We start from the raw sequence: 23,805 nt of genomic DNA, 5'->3' as shown, positions 1-23,805 counted from the left end.
CCATGGACAGCACTCATACTCCCCACCATTAGCCTAATAGTCCACAATACAAATGCGCTATAAGACAGCAGGCTTCATTATGAATTATTGTATATTTGTTGACACTAGATGACACTATTTGCTGGGGAGAAAACAGTGGTAGCCTAACATTCAGCAATCCAAGTTAGCCTACTGTAAAATCCGCTATTACAAACAATTTTCATATAACCCCCGGGAACTCTTGTACCACACTTTGGGTATAACTGGTTAAAGTAAATTAATCACACTACACTATATCACAGTAATCGCAACCAAGATTTTCTATAAGAATAAGTGCCACAAGCAGTCACTGTGCTAGAAAGGGAAGGCAACTATATGTTAGTGCTTTTTTTAAATTTCAGGTACCTTACATGCAGGTATGTTTGGAAGTGCTAGGTAGTGGAGAGATGTGAGAAGGAGGAGCCCAGATGTAATCATAAAAGATGCGACTCCATTCATTTAGTTGTGCAGTGTGAATGCTTCAGTTGAACTACAATCTACAGTATAATTCACTTGAAGCAAACCAAACTGCTGCTGCTGCTGAGCTTTCATAGCTTTTTCTCCACATCCCCCCTCTTGCACATCTAGATGATGTTCCCAGTGACACTCACCCTTGCCAATCAGGCATATGCCTCCTAGATCATTTCTCTCAGTGATTCAACTAGAGTAGATATCATCTGAACAGCAGCAGTTGGGAGTCGGGTGGTCTTCTTGAACAATGCTGAAGCGGCATATGCAATTATATGACTGACAGTTCAGCCTTCCTCCTGTGATGTGTCTTTGTGGTCCTTTGAGTCACTGCACATTATCCCAGTGACAAAGAGAGAGAAAGGGAACTGCCAGATTTGATAGAGTGGCTGTGTGGCATAGCGAAAAGCTAGCAATTTGACGGTGCGGGTGGTGGTATTTGAACTTAAGGAGTGAGTTTACCATCTCAACTTGCTTACTCTCCTACAGAGAAATTGACTGCACAGCATGGGACCATCCCACATAACCTTTATTTTCATCAATACATGTCAGAAGATGTTCCATGGGGATGTTAATGATGAGTGAGAGAATCAGTGCATGGCCCATCAACGGATGCATCTGTAACGCTGTGAACCACTTGTAATCACTCAATCAGTCTTTTTATATTATGCTCTGGCCAAATAAAATAAAAATCACAATATTAAAGCTTTTTTTAACCTGCCTTGAGATGATGACATCAGGTTTATCTGAAACCAATTTAAGTTGTCAGCATGGAGAAAAAACAGCTGCCACTTTGTGACATAAAAACATTCATGGTGTGTCTCTACAGATTGTTCAGGGCTAATGTTGGTATTGTGTGTGTGTGTGTCTATTTGCTCGGGCTGTAGGTGTCCAGTAGGTATGAAGCGGGAATGGAGGTGATGTAGCCCAGTGAACAGGACCCAAATTTGTGTCTTGCTTCTTTCAGCCAGGTGTGGTGTGTTTGGCCACCACATCAATGTACTAGGGGTGCAATGGTTCAGTTGGTCCACGGTTCGGTATGAACCTCGGTTGGGTCATGGTTTCGGTTCGGTTTCGTGTTTTTGTACGTAAGGAGAAAAAAAAATGCTACTATTTATTTACAAACTGTTACTTTATTTTATTTTGCTTATACTTATGGAACTTTAACATTTAGACACATTCCAGAATATGACTGGTATATTATATAATATAAACAAATATAAGTATAAACAAAAAATAACAAAAACACTTTCAAATGTGACACCAGCCAGTGTTTTGATAAACCAGTAGGCTACATTACTTACTGAAACTTTCAAATGACGTGTCATACATTGAAATCCGAAAAAAGATGACGAAGTTATAGTCATTTGAATGTTGTTAGACCTCAGGCACATATATAGGGTTAAACTGGCTGTCATCCAGAAAACCGGAAGCAAACGCTGCTAACAGCTAGCGGCTAACAAAGCGAAGGTTTAAACTGTATTTTAATAACATCACAACATGCTGAGAGAACATGGACATGCTAAAAATGCATAACTACACATAATTAGATGACCACACAGGGGCTTCCTCAAACTGTTGCCATGTTCTCAACTCTGCTCGCCATGAACAAACATTTGACCAAGAAGCAACTGCGTTCCAGACCAACTCCACCACCGACTTTGAATGAAAGGCAGGATAAACCGAAAACCGCCACGGTTCACTAGTGTATTGAACCGTGGAAGGCGAACCGAACCATCCGAAATAAAACAGAGAACCGTTGCACCCCTACAATGTACATAGAGGTCTCTCTATGGGGTGCCATGCCTGTTCAAAAAAAGCAATTATTCCTGTGTTAACATCATGGCCAAAAAGCAGCTTGAATCAATAACTGTAGCCTACCATTTATTGGCTTTACGTCTTACAACCTATTACAAAGGTAATCAATCAAGAGGTCTCTCTAGGGACTAGAGATGAAGGGGTGCTATGCCATTTCCTTCTCAGCTGTAATGGGCCAGAGCACTCAATTTACACTAATTCACACCACTGATTCTCTTAACTGTGACATTTTAGAGTTTTAACTCTGGGGGCACTACTCACCTTACAACACGTTGTTATAGCAGCACTGATGTCTATGGGTCGATTTCCACCCACACACCTAAAGCGACAACATAAAGGACTAGGCTACTCTTATCGGAGGGACCCGACAGTATTCCATCTTCATCGATTAATGTGTTCCTCAATCTAAATATACACAAAAGAATAAGCTTTTCTGGTAAAATAACTGTGTAGCATGTTTCCTTAAATCAATTATGTTACAACAATGAGAGGGACCTTTCTCATTTCCTCTTTGAGCTAAATGACTACAGTGATTTGAATTCTCTGGGTCAATTGCAACCAAGTTTATTTATTTACTGAAAAAATATGGAAATTATGTAACAATCAAAATGCTATATTTACAAAACATATAGCTCACACCTAGGCTACATGTTCAGGGTGTGGGAATAAACTAGACATGATGGCAAAGCCTCACCATTCAAAATGTGTATATACTTAATGCTCCTCCCAGGACACACATAGGACCCATGGAAATGAAAGAAGTAGGTATGTTACCTGTAGAGGATTGAGTAAAACAACTCAAACTCAACCATATGTTTGATATGGGAGGGGGAGCCCCCCCTCCCAAATTTCGTTGTATGGTACCTGTACTATATCAATGACAATAAAGACCATTCATTCATTCATATAGTTCATAACCGGGCCCATAATCCTCTTCATAACCGGGCCCATAATCCTCTTCATAACCAGGCCCATAATCCTCTTCATAACCGGGCCCCTGAATATATGAACTGTAACATAGATATGGAGAGAAGTATACATGATTATAATACAAGCGGAAGCATTATGTCATGCAATGTTCCTCTTGTCAAAAGTAAAACAGCAAGAACATTTTTCTATACTGGGATTTCTTTATGGAACCATCTGCCTCTGCATATTCAGCAAAGCCAAAGCAAAGCCATCTTTAAAACAAAAGTGAAGCCATATTTATGGGGAGAACTAATGTCTCACCCCTAAGAAAGAGAGGGTGTTTCCGTTTTGTTTTGTTTCACTTTATTTAGGGATTTTAACATCTAGTCCTATTAAGAATCCATGTTGTGTGTTTTAATATGTGCTTTTTTAATGCTGTGTTCTTAAACTGTTTTCTATGCTGTTTTATGATGTGATGTTCTGTTTTATTCATTTTATGTTTTATACTGTGTGATGTTTTGTTTTTATTCATTTTATGTTTTATACTGTGTGATGTTTTGTTTTATTCATTTTATGTTTCCATCGAGGACCACTTTGGAAATATGTGTTTTAAATAATGCTTTCAAGTGCCATCCTCTGGACATTACTTAGTGTCATAATGTGTAAATGATGCTTTTTGTTAATTCCTAATAAAAATCAAATCAAATCAAATCAAAATCAAAGAAGACTACATTAAAACATTGATTTTAATGGAAATGGAGATCTGAACTTCTTCTGCAGATTGATTGATTGATTACCTTTGTAATAGGTTGTAAGACGTAAAGTCAATAAATGGTAAATGGACTGACTTATATAGGGCCTTTTCCCAAAGCGCTTTACCTTTGCCTCTCATTCACCCATTCACAGACCAATGGCGGTAAGCTACCATGCAAGGCGCCCCCAAATTGGCTCATTGTTCCCCAAGGACACCTTGACATGTGGCCAGCCGGGATTCGAACTGCCAATCTGCCAACCCTGCGATCATTAGACGCCGGCTCTACCTCCTGTGCCACAGCCACCGCCGACCCCAATATGGCATTGATTAACAATAGACATTCTCAGGTTAAGGTTGCATCTCAGATTGCATTAAATATCCTGTTCAGTGGGTCTACTTTTTGTAGTTACCATAGGTTTTCTGCTATGAAAGCGATCCTGTACATGAATATCTAACAGACTAGGTTTTTTGCAAGTATTCTATAAAAAAAAACTCAATACTTACTTGCAAAACTCAGTGTTTAATAATCATTGACAATTGACATCTTCAGAATGTAAATGGTTCTCAGAATATCAAATCTAGCCAAAGGTAGATCTACAAAGGTGGCATACAAAGGCCAATGCTAATGATATAGATCAGACAGATTGCATCGAAGACACACTCCTGATAATGGTTTATGGCTGTGGAATCAGCTGACTGTTTTTTATGTTGTGGGACCAGCAATCTCATCAGTTTCATTATCTGAGCCCAGTAGAAGAACACCTCTTAACCTCACATACTATGATTGGAAATGAAGTAGTATCCAGTTGTGGAATTATATCACTATGTGGCTGATGTGTTAAGACAGGTTCATGTTAACTTTACAACCATTCTGTTACAGCCATTCCCCCAGCTGCAAAACCAGCCTATAACATGACTAGAATTTCATCAGGTGCCAAAACTCACATTGAAAAAGCAATGCACTCATCTCGAAATGCAATGCACACATCTCGAAATGTAATGTACACATCTCGAAATGCAATGTACACATCTCGAAATGCAATGCACACATCTCGAAATGCAATGTACACATCTCGAAATGCAATGTACACATCTCGAAATACAATACGGCTGTATTGATTTAAGTTTTACTCAAATATTCAGTATTTTAGCATTGTATTTAGTGTTAAACATGTATTGCATTTTGATGTGTGTATTGCATTTTCGATGTGTGTATTGTATTTCATTGTGGCACGATTCATTCTCCACAGAAACACACTTCGTCATCTAACCAGATTGTGCACTGTAGAAAAGCCATGAATATTGCAAGTTTATTGTTACGTCATATTACACAAGTGCAAGAAATGTTTCTCTTTTAACCCAAAGATTCCTGAGGCTTTAAGTAGGTACTGACACACAAGGAGAGACATTCAAAATGGCTGCCATATGGCCAGCCAATGCTACAGTACTAATCAGACAAAACACTGAAAACAGGGTGAAGGGTGAAAAGGATCAGAGATAGGTCTGGTGTGGGGGTGGGTATACAGAGTAGGATTACATGATTTGTGTGCTCTATGTTTGACCTTATGTTGATAAAAGACCCCTGTGAAGCAAAAACAGCTGTGAAACATGATGGACTGAATACAGTTTCTGTCATTCCCAGCTGGCTCTCCCCTGACAGTTCCTGATGCTTCCAGCAGGAAGAGACACAGTGAGAACCATGTGGAGGACATTCAAGTGGCCATGGCCAGTGTGTCTGATTTTGTTATGGGTTAGGGATAGGGTAGATGTGGAATGATATACCATCTGACAAAAACACACACATAGGGAGAACATCACAAGTTATGAGGACAGGAGTGTGTGTTTGGAGAAGATATTGCAAGTTACACAGTCAACTAGCACACAAGCACACACCCACCCACTCACTCACACACATACACACACACGTCCTTGCTGTGAACTCTTGATTTGACTAGTGAAAACTGTATGCAGGGGTTGAATTCCTACTTCCACATATCAGTGGTTGCCTCAAGGAGAATAAAGAAGGAAGGACACACGCCACTGTTAGCATGAGCTCATCTTCACACGGTCAAACTCCGGTCCCAACTCACTCTTATCCTTGCGCAGATCTCTGCGGAGCTCCAAGCTTTCCCCCGACATGCCCTCCTCCCTCTCCCCATGAGAGCATGACTCAGCCTGGGGACAGCAGAAACAGAGGAGTCCGGGGAGCTGGAGGAGCTCTTGGCGGAAGGAGCGTCTGAAGATGTAGTAGATAAAAGGGTTATAAGCGGTGGAGCACTTGGCGAAGAGGCAGGGCAGCATGCTGACGACTGGGGCCAGGCTGTCCTTCCCCTGTGAGTGGAACATGCTCCACATGCTAACCATCACGTAGGGCGACCAGGCCACGAAGAACCCCACACCGATGAAAATTGCCATCTAGAGGAGAGGAGAGGAGAGGAGGGAGGAGAGGGTTGGGGAGGTGAGGAGAGTGGAGGAGAGGAGATGGATGAGGAAAGAGGAGGAATGGAGAGGAGAGGGGGAGAGAAGAGAAACGAGAAGAGGAGAAGAGAAAGGACTAAATACCCATCATCCATGTGTGCCAGCATTCATCAGAATCTTCACCTCAACTCACAGGGAGCATCTGCTGTAACTGTTTTTGATTTCAAAGGTTATTTGACAAACATGTCTGTGTTTCAAGCAGCAACCCAGTCGCAAGCAGGGACCGAGAAAGCTCCAGACCCACTATCTCAGAAACTAAAGAAGGATAACAAGGCGGCAAGGGGGGGACAAACAACATCAACATTCCTGTCAAGGATATACAGTACTTTTTGTTTAGTCAGGACACTCATGTCAGTTTAACCATTTATTTCATGAAAATAGTAATACATTGAAGCTTGTCGTAATTGGATGGCTCTGTTCTGTATAGAAGGCTAGCAAACCCCTCGTTGGAAGGCTCCATGGAGAATGACCAAGCGGTTGGATGCTGGGGGCGGTGGGATGACACAACACTTACTCTCTTAGCCAGTGCAGTATACACACTGTGGAAAGCCATGGAGGAGCATTAACTGGATGCTTAAAGCCTTTGTCCCATTAAATGAGGCTTAAATAAACAGGTTATATTTCAGCTGATAGCTGGTCAATAAATTATGACTCAGAAGTACCAAGCTTTATCAATCTAACTCAGACTAACAGTTAATTCACCATATGAAGCTTAAGCATAGGTTCAACCATGAAGACAGATGTGAACCCCACAACACCTCGTCAACAATGATCCAATGGGCGAAAAAGGTAACTATATTTATATGACTATGACTGTCTTTCAGAAACCTGCCACGTCTTTGGCCCTCCACCACCACAACCACCACCACCACCAGCAGCAGCAGCAGCAGCAGCAGCTGAAGGCTGTCTACCTCTCACCAGGGGGCATGACGGCAGCTCGCCCTTCAAAGGTCTGACCTGCCATCCTGGTGACAAACCTGGGATACTGTTGTCAGGACAACAGGGTCAGCGCCAAAACTATCAAAATTCTAAGCTGTACAAATCCAATAAAGACCAAAGAACAACATCTCTCTCTCGTGGTCTGTGTGTGTGCTTGGCCAAGTAAACAAACTGACCTATCAAACAACATTCTTGATTGGAATTCCCCCTGTTGGACTGGGGTGAAGAGAAGTGAGTTTATGTGTAATCTCTCTCAAATGGATTTCATGCTGATGCTACTGTACCTCACATTGTAACCAAAGTGCATACATTATAGAAGAAAGTTTATGTGCAAATATGCATTATGTTTCCATGAGTTGGGCATTTAAAAATGGCAATTTTTCATGTAATACTTCATTATTGTGCTTTGCATAAGTAAACAAATTAATCCTGCTTTGGATTTGAGGGGAGAGGCTGTACTACACACACACACACACACACACACACACACACACACACACACACACACACACACACACACACACACACACACACACACACACACACACACACACTCAGACAGACACACACACACGTCACCGCCACAGCATCAGATCTGTTAAGTATACGGACGGCCAGATGTGAGTGGTGACCCTATGTTGACCGTGTATGCTCTGTCAAACACATTTGACAGATCACAAAGACAATCACGCTGTACTTTCTCTCCAGACTCTCGTCAAAATGACATGCTTTGGCACACTGCCTCTCATCCTTTCCACTAATCTGTTCTTGCCTTGGAATAGATTTTGCAAGAATCGAATAGTCCCTTTTTCCATGAGAAATTCATTTGTAACAGGTGATTTGTTGAGGGTAGATTGTGCGAAGAATGGTCAACTGAAATGTCATTGCATTGCGTAGAGCTGTTAGTCCTCAACACTGCAATTGTGAGCGAGCGAGCGAGCGGGCGGGCGGACACACACACACGCACACACACGCGCACGCGCACACACACAACCGGGAACAACCAATTTTTTATTCAGAAAATGTTAAATAAATTTCAACATTATTGAAAATCAATGACACACTCGCTAGTCAAAAAATATTGCAATGCAATGGATTCGGTGAATAACACTACTTGAGCTCACCGCTGTACCATTCTATATATCAAATATAGATCTGTAATTATATCAAGTAGGGGATATGGATGTTTTTTTCAAAATTGCAGAGCCGACTCACTAGAGTGACCTTCTTCTCAATGTGGCCATAGTTAAAGTCACTGTTGGCATGAATGGACCGGTAGGCCTTGTGCAGTTTCAATGCGATCCCAAAGTAGGAGAAGAGGATGACGAGGCAGGGTATGAGGGTACACAGCACGGCCAGAGCCATGATGAAGCTCGAATTGTTGAAGGACTGCTGGTAGCTGCCCCAGTCAACGGAGCAGGCCAGTCCAAATGGCTCTGGTCCGTATCCTCCCCAGCCCAGCAGTGGGAACGCGGCCCACAGGCCAGAGTACAGCCAGATCATACTAATCACCATGAAAATGGTCCGCCTCTGGAACTTGTTACCTGAGGGAGAGGAGAAGAGAGAGATGTCTGAGAAAGCTAGGTAGTGCTGTGATACTGGATACATTTGTGTATGTGATACGGTCTGATCATTTGGTCCGCATGTCGGCAAACAATCAAAATGTTCAGACTTTTCTTTTGAAACACGGAACTACGTTTCAACGTTGTTGAGAATCACAAGACAAACTTGCTAGTCAACGTAATGGATTCGTTTAGTAATCCCCACTGCTACCTAGTTAACTATAACACTACTTTACATTGTTAGCAGGCTCACAAAACAAGCTGCGTTAGTTGACTCAACAACGCGGAAATGGATTCATGTTTTTCGAAAGAAAAGTCAGATCATTACATCGGATCCCGACATGTATAAGTCCAATTTTTTTTACTTTTGTTATAGCTGACCTATTTCGCCTCATGTTATTTGAGGGACTATTGCTACGTAATCTCATGAACAGTATGTGATGCACAACAGTGTAACATCGAATGCGATAGGCAGTTACAAACTGTATAGTCTGAGAAATGTGTAGTATACATTGAACACAAGCATTACGTTTCCTTTACTCGTCTGCAGGCATGTAGTCATTTGTACACTCTTAGGTTCTTTGGCTGTCCATGTGGAACCCTATTTGGTTCCATGTAGAACCCTTTTTATTTTGGTTATACATCTATTAAGAGCTGAGAAACTCAATAGATCTACTAAGAGTCAGGAATGAAAACCAGCAGACTGCAGCGCTGAAGGATTGTAAGTGTCCTTTTGCACAGCTCAAGGATCATCTCACCCACCTGCTAACCTTTACAACCAAGGATCATCTCACCTACCTGCTAACCTTTACAACCAAGGATCATCTCACCTACCTGCTAACCTTTACAATTAAGGGAGGAACATGGAGCATCACGGAGCAACTTCATTCTACTCCATTCTGTACCACCAGACAGTACCTGTTTTAGGCGGGTTCCCTGTCACCAGGTACCTGACCAGTCCCATGACAGCGAGGGTCATGATACTGGCCACGCTGAAGACCATGCCCATCAGGCCGTAGTACAGGCAGGAGGGGTCCCCTCCTATCCAGGCGTGGTTGAAGGCTGAGGCGATGGACAGAGGGTACATAGTGAGGGCCATGCCCATGTCTGTCACCGCCAGGTTCACAGTGAGCAGCTCAGGGGCCTTCAGGAGGGTCGGACGGTGGGCAGAGGTGACCAGGACAGCTGCGTTACCCAGGACAGAGAGAACCGCTAGAGGAGAATGAAATAGAGGGAGAGAGACAGAGATACAATTATTGGTGGGCAAAAATACATTATTTTTGACTTCATGCTCCCATCCTTCCCAGCAAGGTCAGATAGGGAAGAATAAGAGCATTGGCACTGGCATGAGTAGAATCATACGGGTGAGCGACACTCATCAACTACTATTCCCTATTTTCTTCATGGCCTCCTAGCTGCTATCTCGAAATTCAGCTCTTAACTTAATGATAGCAAGAAGTCACAAAGGGAAGCCCAGCCAGAGGGTAAGTGGTTGGAGGTGCACGGTATACATTGGGCTGCCAATTGAGGAATGTTATTGGAAAACAAGAAGCAATCATGTAATCAATAAAAAAGCAATTCAAAAGGTTATGGTCACTCCACTCTCAATTCTTGTCAAGAGAGTAGCCTCATCTTTACGACACAAATTGTACAGTACAGCATCTCAAAAAGGTTCTAGATAGATCTGTCAAATTCAACATGACTGCAAACTGGGAACAAAATAAAGTGGAATGAAATGAAAAATTAAATAGAATTCCTATGTCACCAACCTATTCCACTTCTTCATTTCAAAACAATCCAAGACACATCGCGAGCTTAGAATCATAAGGTTCTATCTCCGTTTAGGGTAGTTCAGAGATATTGAGCGTCAAAGTTTTTACATTCCATTGTGTTTTGTGAGATGGAACCTTTGTATTTTATGAATTACTAACTACTTACTAACCAACACACAGGCATTAATAGACACCTAATGGATCAGACTATGTAAAAAACTCAATTTTGACAAAAATGGAGATAGAACCTTATAATTCTAACGTCACAACATTCTTCTTATTCTACCGGGGATATAAAAACAGGGCACAGGGCATGGTTCAGCTCAGCTGAAGCACAGGAAACATTGCTTAGGCACTGTAGCTCTGTGCATGTATGTTAGAGTGAAATATGTTTAAATTAAAAAGTAACAAAAAGTCATTAGAAAATGAATCGCAATCCATGTGTCTCCCATTAGGAAGATTTGATTGATGTGTCCTGAATCTGTGTCTGTGTTCAATCAGCTTTATACAACATCTCATCTCATCTCATCTTGTCCCATAGTACTTATAGAAATGTAATTAACCCAGCAGGAAATATTGTGCCGCTGTGTGTCAAATTCATCCTCCCCACAGCTTTATATTAATGCATAATCTGCTATTTAATCATAGAAAGAGCTGGATGTGATGTTTTGTCCTTCAGAAGCCTCCTAGCCATACCTTTAGGGAACCGAGTGGTGGGCCTTACTTATGTAAATTATGATGCTATGGTTTCTATGGTTTATGTCAAAGAGGGTCAATCTCTGAAAGGTTACTTGAATGGCCAATTTAATTGCTGTCTAATTCATTATTCTTCCAGTATTTTCATCATGCAAAGTGTTACGCTCTCCCTGAGATGTTCTAGGGAGGGAGAGTGCAACCTCCTGCCTATATCCACTCTGCTAGTAGATGTAAAATAACATAACCATGGGTGTGGTGCGAGCACTTATCGACAACTAGACGAAAAAGGGTACCTTTTTAAATAAAATGATTTATTGCCTTAGTGAAAAGTATATTTACAAGTGTTTACACAAATATTTACAACATTCATATACATCAACAATGAACAGGGGGAAATGAAATACCACAAAAAAATACCGGGGATCAACAAAGGGTAGGAGAAGGGAGGGAGAAGGACCATGCGAACGGTGTCACAAAATAACAAAACATAGCCCTATTCTTCCCTACACCTCTGACCTACCTACAGTATATCACAAACTAACTAACCTACCCGGAACCTAAACTACCTGCTACAGAATTACGGGGCGTGACACCCGCTCGCTTCTTACCTAATGTTTTTAGACAGTGGTTATCTACGTGATGTAGTGTATACCCCAGGGTATCTTACCTAGGTACCTTCTCCCTTGGCGAGGAAAAGAGAAAACAGCCTTGAAAAAAAATCAGCTTTTTCAAAAAAAAACAGGTGTTTTCAAAAAAAAAAAAACAGGTGTTCCACAATGGTAATGTTTGTTGTTGCCACAGTAACATCTTTGTGACATCAGAGGTATTGGTGTAGCAACATTCTAAATGTTCTAATATATATATAAATTGATGGACAGTACTGTCATTTGACTTGATTGTCTCCTCTGAAATAGCTGTTTGGCATTAGAAAACTGGACACAAATATGAACTTTCAGCACAATTACCAACCCCAAATATTACAAGAATATTATGGTAAGTGTATGCAACTTGAAAGTCATTTGTTGAGTAGTCTATAATTAACTATGACCACAAGTGTAAATATGCCAGATTTAGCCAGGAGGCTCGTTTTCATCTGTGGTCCCTGGCCAAGATTGTAATGAATGTTTGAGTCTGTTTCAAGTAGGCCTACTTGTATGTACCAAGGAAGGTTAGATAGAAGAACTGTAAAATGTACTGTATGCCTAGTTAGGAAGTGCTGTTATATTATATTATATATATTAGCTACATTATATAACTATAATGTTGTCCTATTTTGTCCCAGCAGCCCGCAGACAAACACGACGACACAATCCTTTGGCGGTGCTTGGTGTACGGGGGGCTAGACGTCCTCCAGGCGTCAGGATGTTGGCTGGACGTCCTCGAGGCATCGCGACCCCTCTGATGCTGCAGAGGATGCTGCTGGGCTCAGCACGCCACGCCACCCTGGACAGCGACGGCGAGCACAGCGCTCCTGACGACGACGATGACTACGTCGATGACTACGTCAATGACTACGTCGATGACTACCTCGATCCTGTCGCCGTCAGCACCAGAGGTGACGAAGAGGAGGAGGAGGAGGAGTACAGCTGCTCCTCCTGTGCGTCCGATGACGACTCGGACGATGACTCTGACGATGACTCTGACGATGACTCTGACGATGACTCTGACGATGACTCGGCACGCCACGCCGGCTCCTGGGCCCTCCCACGCCCTCCCTCTCCCTACCCTCGCTACGTCCCCTCCTCCTCCTCCTCCTCCTCCTCCGATGACTCCGAGGAAGAGGAAGGGAAGGGCGATGCCCCTGGACGCCCTGGTGGCGCCCGTCCTCGGGCCCCTCCTCCACGCCCTCCCTCTCCCTACCCTCGCTACGTCCTCTCCTCCTCTGAAGACGAGGACTTGTCTGAAGACGAGGACGACCCTGATGGAAGCATACGGGCCAGACTGTTGGGCCTGTGTCGCCCTTCTGCTTGTGGTCCCGCTGGTCTCCCTACTGGACACTCTGCTGGTGTCTCTACTGGACACTTAGCTGGTCTCTCTATTGGACACTTAGCTGGTCTCTCTACAGGACACTCTGCTGGTCTCCCTTCTGGACACTCTGCTGGTCTCCCTAGTGGACACTCTGCTGGTCTCCCTTCTGGACACTCTGCTGGTCTCCCTTCTGGACACTCTGCTGGTCTCCCTACTGGACACTTAGCTGGTCTCCCTAGTGGACACTTAGCTGGTCTCTCTACTGGACACTTAGCTGGTCTCTCTACTGGACACTTAGCTGGTCTCCCTCCTGGACACTCTGCTGGCCTCCCTTCTGGACACTCTGCTGGTCTCCCTTCTGGACACTCTGCTGGTCTCCCTAGTGGACACTCTGCTGGTCTCCCTCCTGGACACTCTGCTGGCCTGTCTACTGGACACTCTGCTGGTCTCTCTACTGGTAGGTCTGCTGTCCTCTCCATGCTTTTAAACGAGGCCTTAAAACCCATCTTTTTAATAGAGCTTTTTTTTAGCCTTTTAATTGAAAATGTGTATTGCTTTATCTTCCTGTGTTTAATTGTAGCACTCTGAGATTTCCTATGTAAAGTGCATTTATAAATAAAATGTATTATTATTATTATTATTAGAAGGAGGAGACGCCATGAGGCCCCAGACGACTCCCCTCCCACACGTGTCGGCCCCTGTGAGGGTGGCCAGGGCCCCTATGACGGCGGCACCCAGGCCCAGCGGTAGAGGTAAGAGGACCAGGGACGACGCCGGCAGCTGTTCCTCAGACTCAGAATCAGACTCAGAGGAGACCTCAACCAAGAGACAGAGGAGATAAGAGAGAGAAAGAAAGAAGAGAAATAGACTCCGAGAGAGGACGAGGACGTCTCAACCTCCTCAGTATGAAAATGAAAATAAAAATTATTCCCATATCTCATTTTACGATTTTCTGCATCTTTATTTATGGTGCTGTTTAATGTATGTGTCTACGCTTTGATTTGTACTGAAACATAATTCTCCCCCGCTGCTGCTGTCTTGGGCTCTATCTACTTTTTTTTTTTTTTATCTCAGTGAGATTAACAAAGGATAAATAAAGGAAAATATCTGGATGCATATGAGGTTATTTACACACAGCCCCAGTATACGGAAACCGGTTCTCGGCAAAGGTAGGACAACCTGCTATATCCCTCCACAAACCTCCAATAACCTCCACTAACCTCTACGAACCTCCACTAACCTCCACTAACCTCCACTAACCTCCACTAACCTCCACTAACCTCCACTAACCTCTACTAACCTCTACTAACCTCTACTAACCTCTACGAACCTCCACTAACCTCCACTAACCTCCACTAACCTCCACTAACCTCCACTAACCTCCACTAACCTCTACTAACCTCTACTAACCTCTACTAACCTCTACTAACCTCTACTAACCTCTACTACCTCCACTAACCTCTACTAACCTCTACTAACCTCCACTAACCTCCACTAACCTCTACTAACCTCTACTAACCTCCACTAACCTCCACTAACCTCCACTAACCTCCACTAACCTCCACTAACCTCCACTAACCTCCACTAACCTCCACTAACCTCTACTAACCTCTACTAACCTCTACTAACCTCTACTAACCTCTACTACCTCTACTAACCTCTACTAACCTCCACTAACCTCCACTAACCTCTACTAACCTCCACGAACCTCCACTAACCTCCACTAACCTCTACTAACCTCTACTAACCTCTACTAACCTCTACTAACCTCTACTAACCTCTACTACCTCCACTAACCTCTACTAACCTCTACTAACCTCTACAAACCTCCACTAACCTCCACTAACCTCCACTAACCTCCACTAACCTCCACTAACCTCCACTAACCTCCACTAACCTCTACTAACCTCTACTAACCTCTACTAACCTCTACTACCTCCACTAACCTCTACTAACCTCTACTAACCTCCACTACCCCTAACCTCCACTAACCTCCACTACCTCCACTCTAACCTCCACAAACCTCCACTAACCTCCACTAACTCCACTAACCTCCACTAACCTCTACTAAACCTCTACTAACCTCCACTAACCTCCACTAACCTCTACTAACCTCCACTAACCTCCACTAACCTCCACTAACCTCCACAAACCTCCCCACAAACCTCCACTAACATCTACTAACCTCCACTAACGTCCACTAACCTCCACTAACCTCCACTAACCTCCACTAACCTCTACTAACCTCCACTAACCTCCACTAACCTCTACTAACCTCCACTAACCTCCACTAACCTCCAATAACCTCCACTCACCTCCACTAACCTCTACTAACCTCCACTAACCTCCACTAACCTCCAATAACCTTCACTAACCTCCACAGGCCTCCACTAACCTCCACTAACCTCCATTAACCTCCACTAACCTCCACAAACCTCCACAAACCTCCACTAACCTCCACTAACATCTACTAACCTCCACTAACCTCCCCTAACCTCCACTAACCTCTACTAACCTCCACTAACCTCCACAGGCCTCTACAAACCACTAACCTCCACTAACCTCCACTAACCTCCACTAACCTCCACTAACCTCCACTAACCTCTACTAACCTCCACTAACCTCCACTAACCTCTACTAACCTCTACTAACCTCCACTAACCTCCACTAACCTCCACTAACCTCCACTAACCTCCACTAACCTCCACTAACCTCCACTAACCTCCACTAACCTCTACTAACCTCCACTAACCTCCACTAACCTCTACTAACCTCCCACTAACCTCCACTAACCTCCACTAACCTCTACTAACCTCCACTAACCTCCACTAACCTCTACTAACCTCTACTAACCTCCACTAACCTCCACTAACCTCCACTAACCTCCACTAACCTCCACTAACCTCCACTAACCTCCACTAACCTCCACTAACCTCTACTAACCTCCACTAACCTCCACTAACCTCTACTAACCTCTACTAACCTCCACTAACCTCCAATAACCTCCACTAACCTCCACTAACCTCCACTAACCTCCACAGGCCTCCACTAACCTCCACTAACCTCTACTAACCTCCACTAACCTCCACTAACCTCTACTAACCTCCACTAACCTCCACTAATCTCCACTAACCTCCAATAACCTCCACTCACCTCCACTAACCTCCACTAACCTCCACTAACCTCCACAGGCCTCCACTAACCTCCACTAACCTCCACTAACCTCCACTAACCTCTACTAACCTCCACTAACCTCCACTAACCTCCAATAACCTTCACTAACCTCCACAGGCCTCCACTAACCTCCACTAACCTCCACAAACCTCCACAAACCTCCACTAACCTCCACTAACATCTACTAACCTCCACTAACCTCCACTAACCTCCACTAACCTCTACTAACCTCCATTAACCTCCACAGGCCTCTACAAACCACTAACCTCCACTAACCTCTACTAACCTCCCCTAACCTCCACTAACCTCCACTAACCTCTACTAACCTCCATTAACCTCCACAGGCCTCTACAAACCACTAACCTCCACTAACCTCTACTAACCTCCACAAACCTCCACTAACCTCCACAAACCTCCACAAACCTCCACTAACCTCCACTAACCTCCACAAACCTCCACAAACCTCCACTAACCTCCACTAACCTCCACTAACCTCCACAAACCTCCACAAACCTCCACTAACCTCCACTAACCTCCACTAACCTCCACTAACCTCCACTAACCTCCACTAACCTCCACTAACCTCCACTAACCTCCACAAACCTCCACTAACCTCCACTAACCTCCACTAACCTCCCCAGACCTCCACAAACCTCCACTAACCTCCACAAACCTCCCCAGACCTCCCCAGACCTCCACTAACCTCCACTAACCTCCACTAACCTCCCCAGACCTCCACTAACCTCCACTAACCTCCCCTAACCTCCATTAACCTCCACAGGCCTCCACTAACCTCCACTAACCTCCACAGGCCTCCACTAACCTCCACTAACCTCCACAAACCTCCACTAACCTCCACTAACCTCCACTAACCTCCACAGGCCTCCACTAACCTCCACAGGCCTCCACTAACCTCCACTAACCTCCACTAACCTCCACTAACCTCCACAGGCCTCCACTAACCTCCACTAACCTCCACTAACCTCCACTAACCCCCACAGGCCAGTCTGAGCTCCTGTAACAGTTTCTCCTTTATGGAAAAGTCATGTCTATGTCTCGCAGGCCCCAGTATCTCCACTCCACCGTACCGTAGTCCACTCAGAGGCTATTAAATTGGAGGCTTGACAGTGATGAGCTGGTCCTGAAATCGCTCCAAACGAAGCCGTGGATAGCCCTCCCCCTTACCCCTAGCCCTCGATGAAATATGAATTGGGACACCCCTACCCTAAACGTGAACGCGCAAAACAAAGCCATAGGGGTGGAAACGAAGCCGTAGGGGTGAATTGGGATTGGCCCTAAACCACAGCTATGAACAAAAACAACAATTTCTAGTAATAGATTATAACAACCGAAGCAAACAAACACCACCACTTCTCTCTCTCTCTCTCGCTACACATGACAAAACACACATTAAGTAGGAGATATGATCTTCTGGGATTGGATGACCGGGGATGATAGCTGATTGAACACAGGTGAGGGCTGACGAGACAACGATGATGGACAGGAACCAATAACCAATAGGGGAGGAACCACATCACACCACTTCACCTAGGGGGAGACAGACAGAAGCAAAACAAAAACAGACACAGGACATAATGCAAAACATACAAGTCTGTAACAGAAAGGCATGTTTTTCAATACTCTCTGGCCGGAATCCTGAATGTTCGGTGCAAATCTCTCATTGAACGTAGTGATTTACATGAAAATCAGAGTTATCTGATTCTAAACTCTAAAATCAGACTCTAAAATCAGAGTCATGCACGGATTTTGGCCTATGAATAATGCATAGTTTGCTGGTGTTCCAGAGTACAGCAAGTGGTGAACCATGACTGTAATCACCATGAGCAAGTATTAGTTGTTTTAAGCGTTGGTTTGGTAAGGTATGAGTTATACTGTAAGAAATAAGGCATTTGTTTTCAGTGATTTTGCAATTAATTGAAAATGAATAGCACATTTTTCGACTTTCACCTCACTTCCTGAATTAAGGTTAATCATATGGAATCGGCCTCACCCTGTTCCCAAGGTTTCGTAGCTTTCCGCTAGGCTGGACCAACCCCAGCCCCAGCCCAAAGTGCTTCAACTACAACAAAAAGGAATCCATCATAAGGTGATGTGGAGGAGTGTACATGCTTACAAGCAGGTCAAAGACTTGTCAGTGGAGGGCAACTCAGTGATTCCTCCTTTATGACTCAGTGGAACATCATGTCAACTTACAGTACCAGTCAAAAGTTTGGTCACCATCTCATTTTCTTTCTTTCTTTTATTATTTTCTACATTGTAGATTAATGCTGAAGACATCAAAATTATGAAAGAACGCATATGGAATTATGTAGTAAACAAAAATGTGTTAAACAAACTAGAATATGTTTTATATTTTAGATTCTTCAAAGTAGCCACCTTTAGCTTTGATGACAGCTTTTCACACTCTTGGCATTCTTTCTATCAGCTTGGTGTGTGTGTGTGTGTCAGTGGAAAAGGAAACTTTGAACACTGCCCAGCATTCTCTTCTCTATAATACGTGGGAGAAAATCACAAAAAAAGCCAAAGGTGGCTACTTTGAAGAATCTAAAATATAAAACATATTCTGGTTTGTTAAACACTTTTTTGTTTACTACATAATCCCATATGTGTTCTTTCATAGTGTTGATGCCTTCAGTATTAATCTACAATGTAGAAAAGTATATATGAATAAAGAAAAACCAGGTAGTCGATATATCATTATTGGTTAACTGTATTTCACTGAGGTGAACCCAACCATCATCGTTATTACTGGACTACTGTTGTATACTTCTCACTGCTCTATGACGTGACCCTTACTATTACTGCAATACGGGACTACTGTATACTTTTCACTGTCCCATGACCCTGTCTGGGAGGGGGGGGGGGGGGGGGTTTGTAATGTTTGATTGAGTAGTTTGTCTTATTGTGTGTCCTGTTGTGTCGTTGTCGGAAATGTGAAAAAGTCAATAAAAAGAAGTAAAAGAAAGAAAGAAAGAAAGAAAGAAAAACCATTGAATGAGAAGGTGTGTCCAAACTTTTGACTGGTACTGAACGTTGAGAGTTGGACATGAGCCAGGGAGGGATATTCTGCTGCAATGATGCCCTGCCACACCACCCACATCTCCCTGTGTGCTACCTCCGACACAGGCAAAGGAAAACAGAAACAACAGTGAGTGCCAAGAGGCCAGCTGGTGTTCAAAGCCCTGAGCCTCAGGCCTAGTGAACAGGGCCATTAGAATTTCAACAGCTGTGCTTTCACATCCTGCTCCAATGATGTTCTCCAGTTTGTCTACATTTTATGAGGAGACCAGCAACAAATGTTGAATCGCCTCCGATGTCAGGCTCTGTAGAGTACTATGAGGTATGGTTTTGAGTTGCATTTCATGTACGAAAGGCGCTATATAAATAAAGCTTTACTTACTTACTTACTATGGTAAATCTGTGTGAATGAGCTGCTTTAGCCATGCTGGGACTTAAGGAAGAAGCAGAATTTTCTTGAATTCCAAAAGTTGATTAAAACATATTTCCAGTGCTGCATATTTCCAATTAAATTAGGTAGTGGCTCTAAGGTGGTGAGTGATTAGCCTATATGAGATTTCCAAATGTATCTTTGAACAGATCGTCCTCATGGTTATTCATCAGCTTGATGAACAGGTGCTGCTTTTCTAGAAGAGGGCATTTTAAAATCTTGCATTTCTATGTCTGTAGTGTGTGTTTTGTTTGTTTCTTGTATTTCTCCCAGGTGATTGTCCTTCCTCCTGCCTACTGCCATGGTGACGGCCTGATTGAGCACAGGTGTGCATAAGTGTGCTACTTTACCCTTATACAATAAATCTGGTACTGTATATCTCTGGTTCTTGTACACCAGTTTATCGTATTGTTACTCCCCATATCCCCTAGATTCAATATGGGATTGTAACACTCCTTGAAACACAGCACACATATCAAAGCAAGCAATATATAAAAAAACAGCCTTTCAAGGATCAGCTGTAAAGAGGAAATGAAATAATCATACTACGCTCTGTTTCTTGGCAATATGAGTGGAATGAAAGATAGCGGGTTTGGAAACAGGGCTTAGGCTGTGTTGTGCATGTATTGTAAAGTTTGTAAAGTACTGTAGGTGCGAAAGTATTCATCACAAATTCAGAATCCCATTTTGCCAACGAGAGACGTTCTGTGTCAGGCAGCTGGTCATAGGCTTGGGGTCAGGAAGACGGTGAAGATGGTGTGAAGTGGAAAGTGAGAGATATTTATAGCGCCTGCGTATAAAAACTATATGAAATGAATTGTATGTATGAATGTGAGTGTGCGTGTGTACACATTATGTGCGTGTGTGCATGTGGATTTGAAAGAGATGGTAAAAAATAGCGTTTTCTCTCCAAATATTTAACATAGACGCGGTGGGGCATTCAACAATGATCATGTCAGTGGTATGACTAATTGCATGTGATTGACAAACCTGTGTGATTGGATAATTGACCATTGGTTCTGTATATTTCATTTTACAGAAAATATTTCTGCAATAACAAATGATTGGAAATTGTCCTTTTTGTTGTCTCTGCTTCGCACTGCCTGTACAACCCTGATCCTAGAACCTGTCACACTTCCACCTTATGACACAAACATATCATAAACCATAATGTTAAACCTCAAGCAACTCATGGTCAGGGTTCTCCCCCGAAGGCGAACCATATACCCATATGAGTACCCACATGTTGTGACCATGTCTGTGGCTGGAGGGAGCAGTAACAGTGGAGAGGCAGGGAATGTTCTACTGATGCATAACAAGTGGAAGCTCTCATGGATTTGGGAAAGGAAAAGGACCCTCATGGGAAGACCAGGGGACGAGGGCGAATACTACCTTGGAGAGGATCACAGAGTCACCCTGCTTCACAAAGGTTAATGACTCGGTGAGGGATCACAGTCGTCATCAGCAGTCTATAGTTAGGTAGATCATCTCGTCCCAATGGATGGATGAATTAAACCATCCTAACCCAACACTGTAACTGTGTTTACTGCACTTTTTGCATGTGTATAGATTTATCAAGAGTTAACTGATTAACCATTGTACTGTATTGATACATTGCGAGACAAATTTCTCCATTCAATAATCACAATGAATTATCTAATTTGACTCAGGGGGACATTTTGCCATTTATATTTTAGCTGAATGCTCGGTTTGCAGCAGGGGTTGAGTTCTCAGAGATTCTTTTCTGATTCTACTCAAATGACGTGTTCAAACAGTCACCGTTTAAATGGTCTACATACAGGATTAGTTGCAGCACTTAACAAAACAGACACTCAGAGATCCTCAGATCCTCTTAACATCTCTTGCCACTTCCACAACAGTAGTCCTACAGTACTTAGGATGATTGTGATAGCATAGTTATTGCACTCACTTTGGGCAAATGTACTTATTGTAAGTCATTCTGGATAAAAGGGTCTGCGAAATGACTCAAATGTAACGGTACATGTCATCAACAATGCTAAGACAGACAACAGAACACTAAGCTGTACATTAAAAAGAGGTACTCACCAACTACCCCCAGATATATTCCTGCCCCGAAGTCAACCAGGGGAGACAGTTTAGAAGTGTATTTATCTTCCATCCTTATCCTCAGATCAGCAATAAACTATTCCCACTCCACAAAGAAGATGCATACTTGGATAGCTAACCCCTCTTCTATAATGACACCAATACACACCCACACCGCACCACACCACACACACACTGTTCATACCCCTGCTGAGCAGAATAGGATGAATCCTATCAGTCAACACACACACACAAACACACACACACACACACACACACACACACACACACACACACACACACACACACACACACACGCACACACTGCCCGTCTCCCGTCACTGGGCAAATGCAGTATTCTGCCTTTCCTAAATCTGGAACACATTTACATTTTTGGCAATTAGCAGGCGCCTTATTCCAAAGCGACGACAATCAATACATTTGACTAAGTGAATCATCAATCCACCAGTCGTAGCAGGAAAAGTAATCTAGCTCAGGCCAGCGGCCATTGGCAGTCGTCGTGCTAAAAGAAGAAAGATTTTTTATTCAATTGTTTTATTTAGTAGACACTGGAGAAACAGTACAACACCCCTGCTCATAGACAAGAGATCGCTGTGGAGACGCTGCGTGGGGAGAAGGGGAACAATATGTGACACGGGAATGATGACATCATTCTGCTCTGCCTACCGTATTTACTGACCACGTCACCATGAATTCAAAGCATACACATTGTTTATGCTGAAACTGTCCACATGACATTGAAATGCAGTTAAAGATAGACTCGGCATGACATAGAAAATCGAGCAGGGTGACAATGCCAGAGACTAGAGAATTTACACTATTAGATTTTTCGTTTAGCACAACCACTTCGCTGATGCCTATCCATTTTGAATTTATCTGGTATGATAGATTTGGCTGCACTGCATCATTATGGACTCGACTGTGATTGGGGAGGGGGGGGCACTTACATCCAATCGCAATTATTTTTCTTTTTCATATATATATATTATTTCATATTATATATATATTGCTGTTTGCATCTCTTCCAGTAAATAATATATATATATATAGAAAATATGCCAAATATTTTAAAAGTCTAGTCGTTGTCTTAATCATTTGATGCCTCCCCATTGGCTGGTGCCCCTGGGCACTCGCCCGATGCCGTCTAGGGATAATCTGGCCCAGCGAGCTGGTCATTACATTACACATTAGACTAAATGTTTTTCACATCCCTGGTATGAAATGTTATTGCATCCTCATGCAGCACATCGCATGAACTTCACAGGTGACAAATGACCAATTTAGAGCCTAAAATGTGACGACTTGCACATTATTTGTTCCCATATCCCATACATGATATTACATTTATGCCATTTAGCAAAAAATGCCTTGTCTTAAGTAAGAGAAAATGTACATGCATCAAATGACAGCTGGTGTATAGATGAGTAGTCTCAAAGGTCTATGAGGTGACATGGTCCATTCAGTAGTCTCAAAGGTCTATGAGGTGACATGGTCCATTCAGTAGTCTCAAAGGTCTATGAGGTGACATGATGCTCTCGGCTGTGCTTCTGAAGGAGGCCCTTAGGATCTTAGGCCCTAAGCCGAACTTTTTCAGCTGCCTAAAGCCTGGTACACACATAAAGATTTTCTAAATCTTAACAGATTTTTTATCTGAGAGAGACCCCACACATGAAGATAAAAAGTAATGGATTG

General features: G+C 43.2%; 1 protein-coding gene across 1 annotated transcript; it reads right to left on the bottom strand.

Annotated features, from left to right (window-relative positions):
• Positions 1 to 6,010: 6,010 nt before the first annotated feature.
• On the bottom strand, positions 6,011 to 22,165 carry opn8a (opsin 8, group member a; the record flags this gene model as incomplete). The annotated part of the gene is made up of 4 exons (XM_080524333.1): positions 6,011 to 6,382; positions 8,600 to 8,928; positions 9,865 to 10,158; positions 22,093 to 22,165. 4 exons carry the CDS (start codon positions 22,163 to 22,165, stop codon positions 6,011 to 6,013), a joined length of 1,068 nt encoding a protein of 355 aa, XP_080380459.1.
• Between the last annotated feature and the right edge of the window lie 1,640 nt (positions 22,166 to 23,805).

Source organism: Nansenia antarctica (genome assembly GCF_963989245.1).
Source record: "Nansenia antarctica genome assembly, chromosome: 1".
Lineage (NCBI taxonomy): Eukaryota > Metazoa > Chordata > Actinopteri > Argentiniformes > Microstomatidae > Nansenia > Nansenia antarctica.
This window is presented reverse-complemented; position numbering and strand designations above follow the sequence as displayed.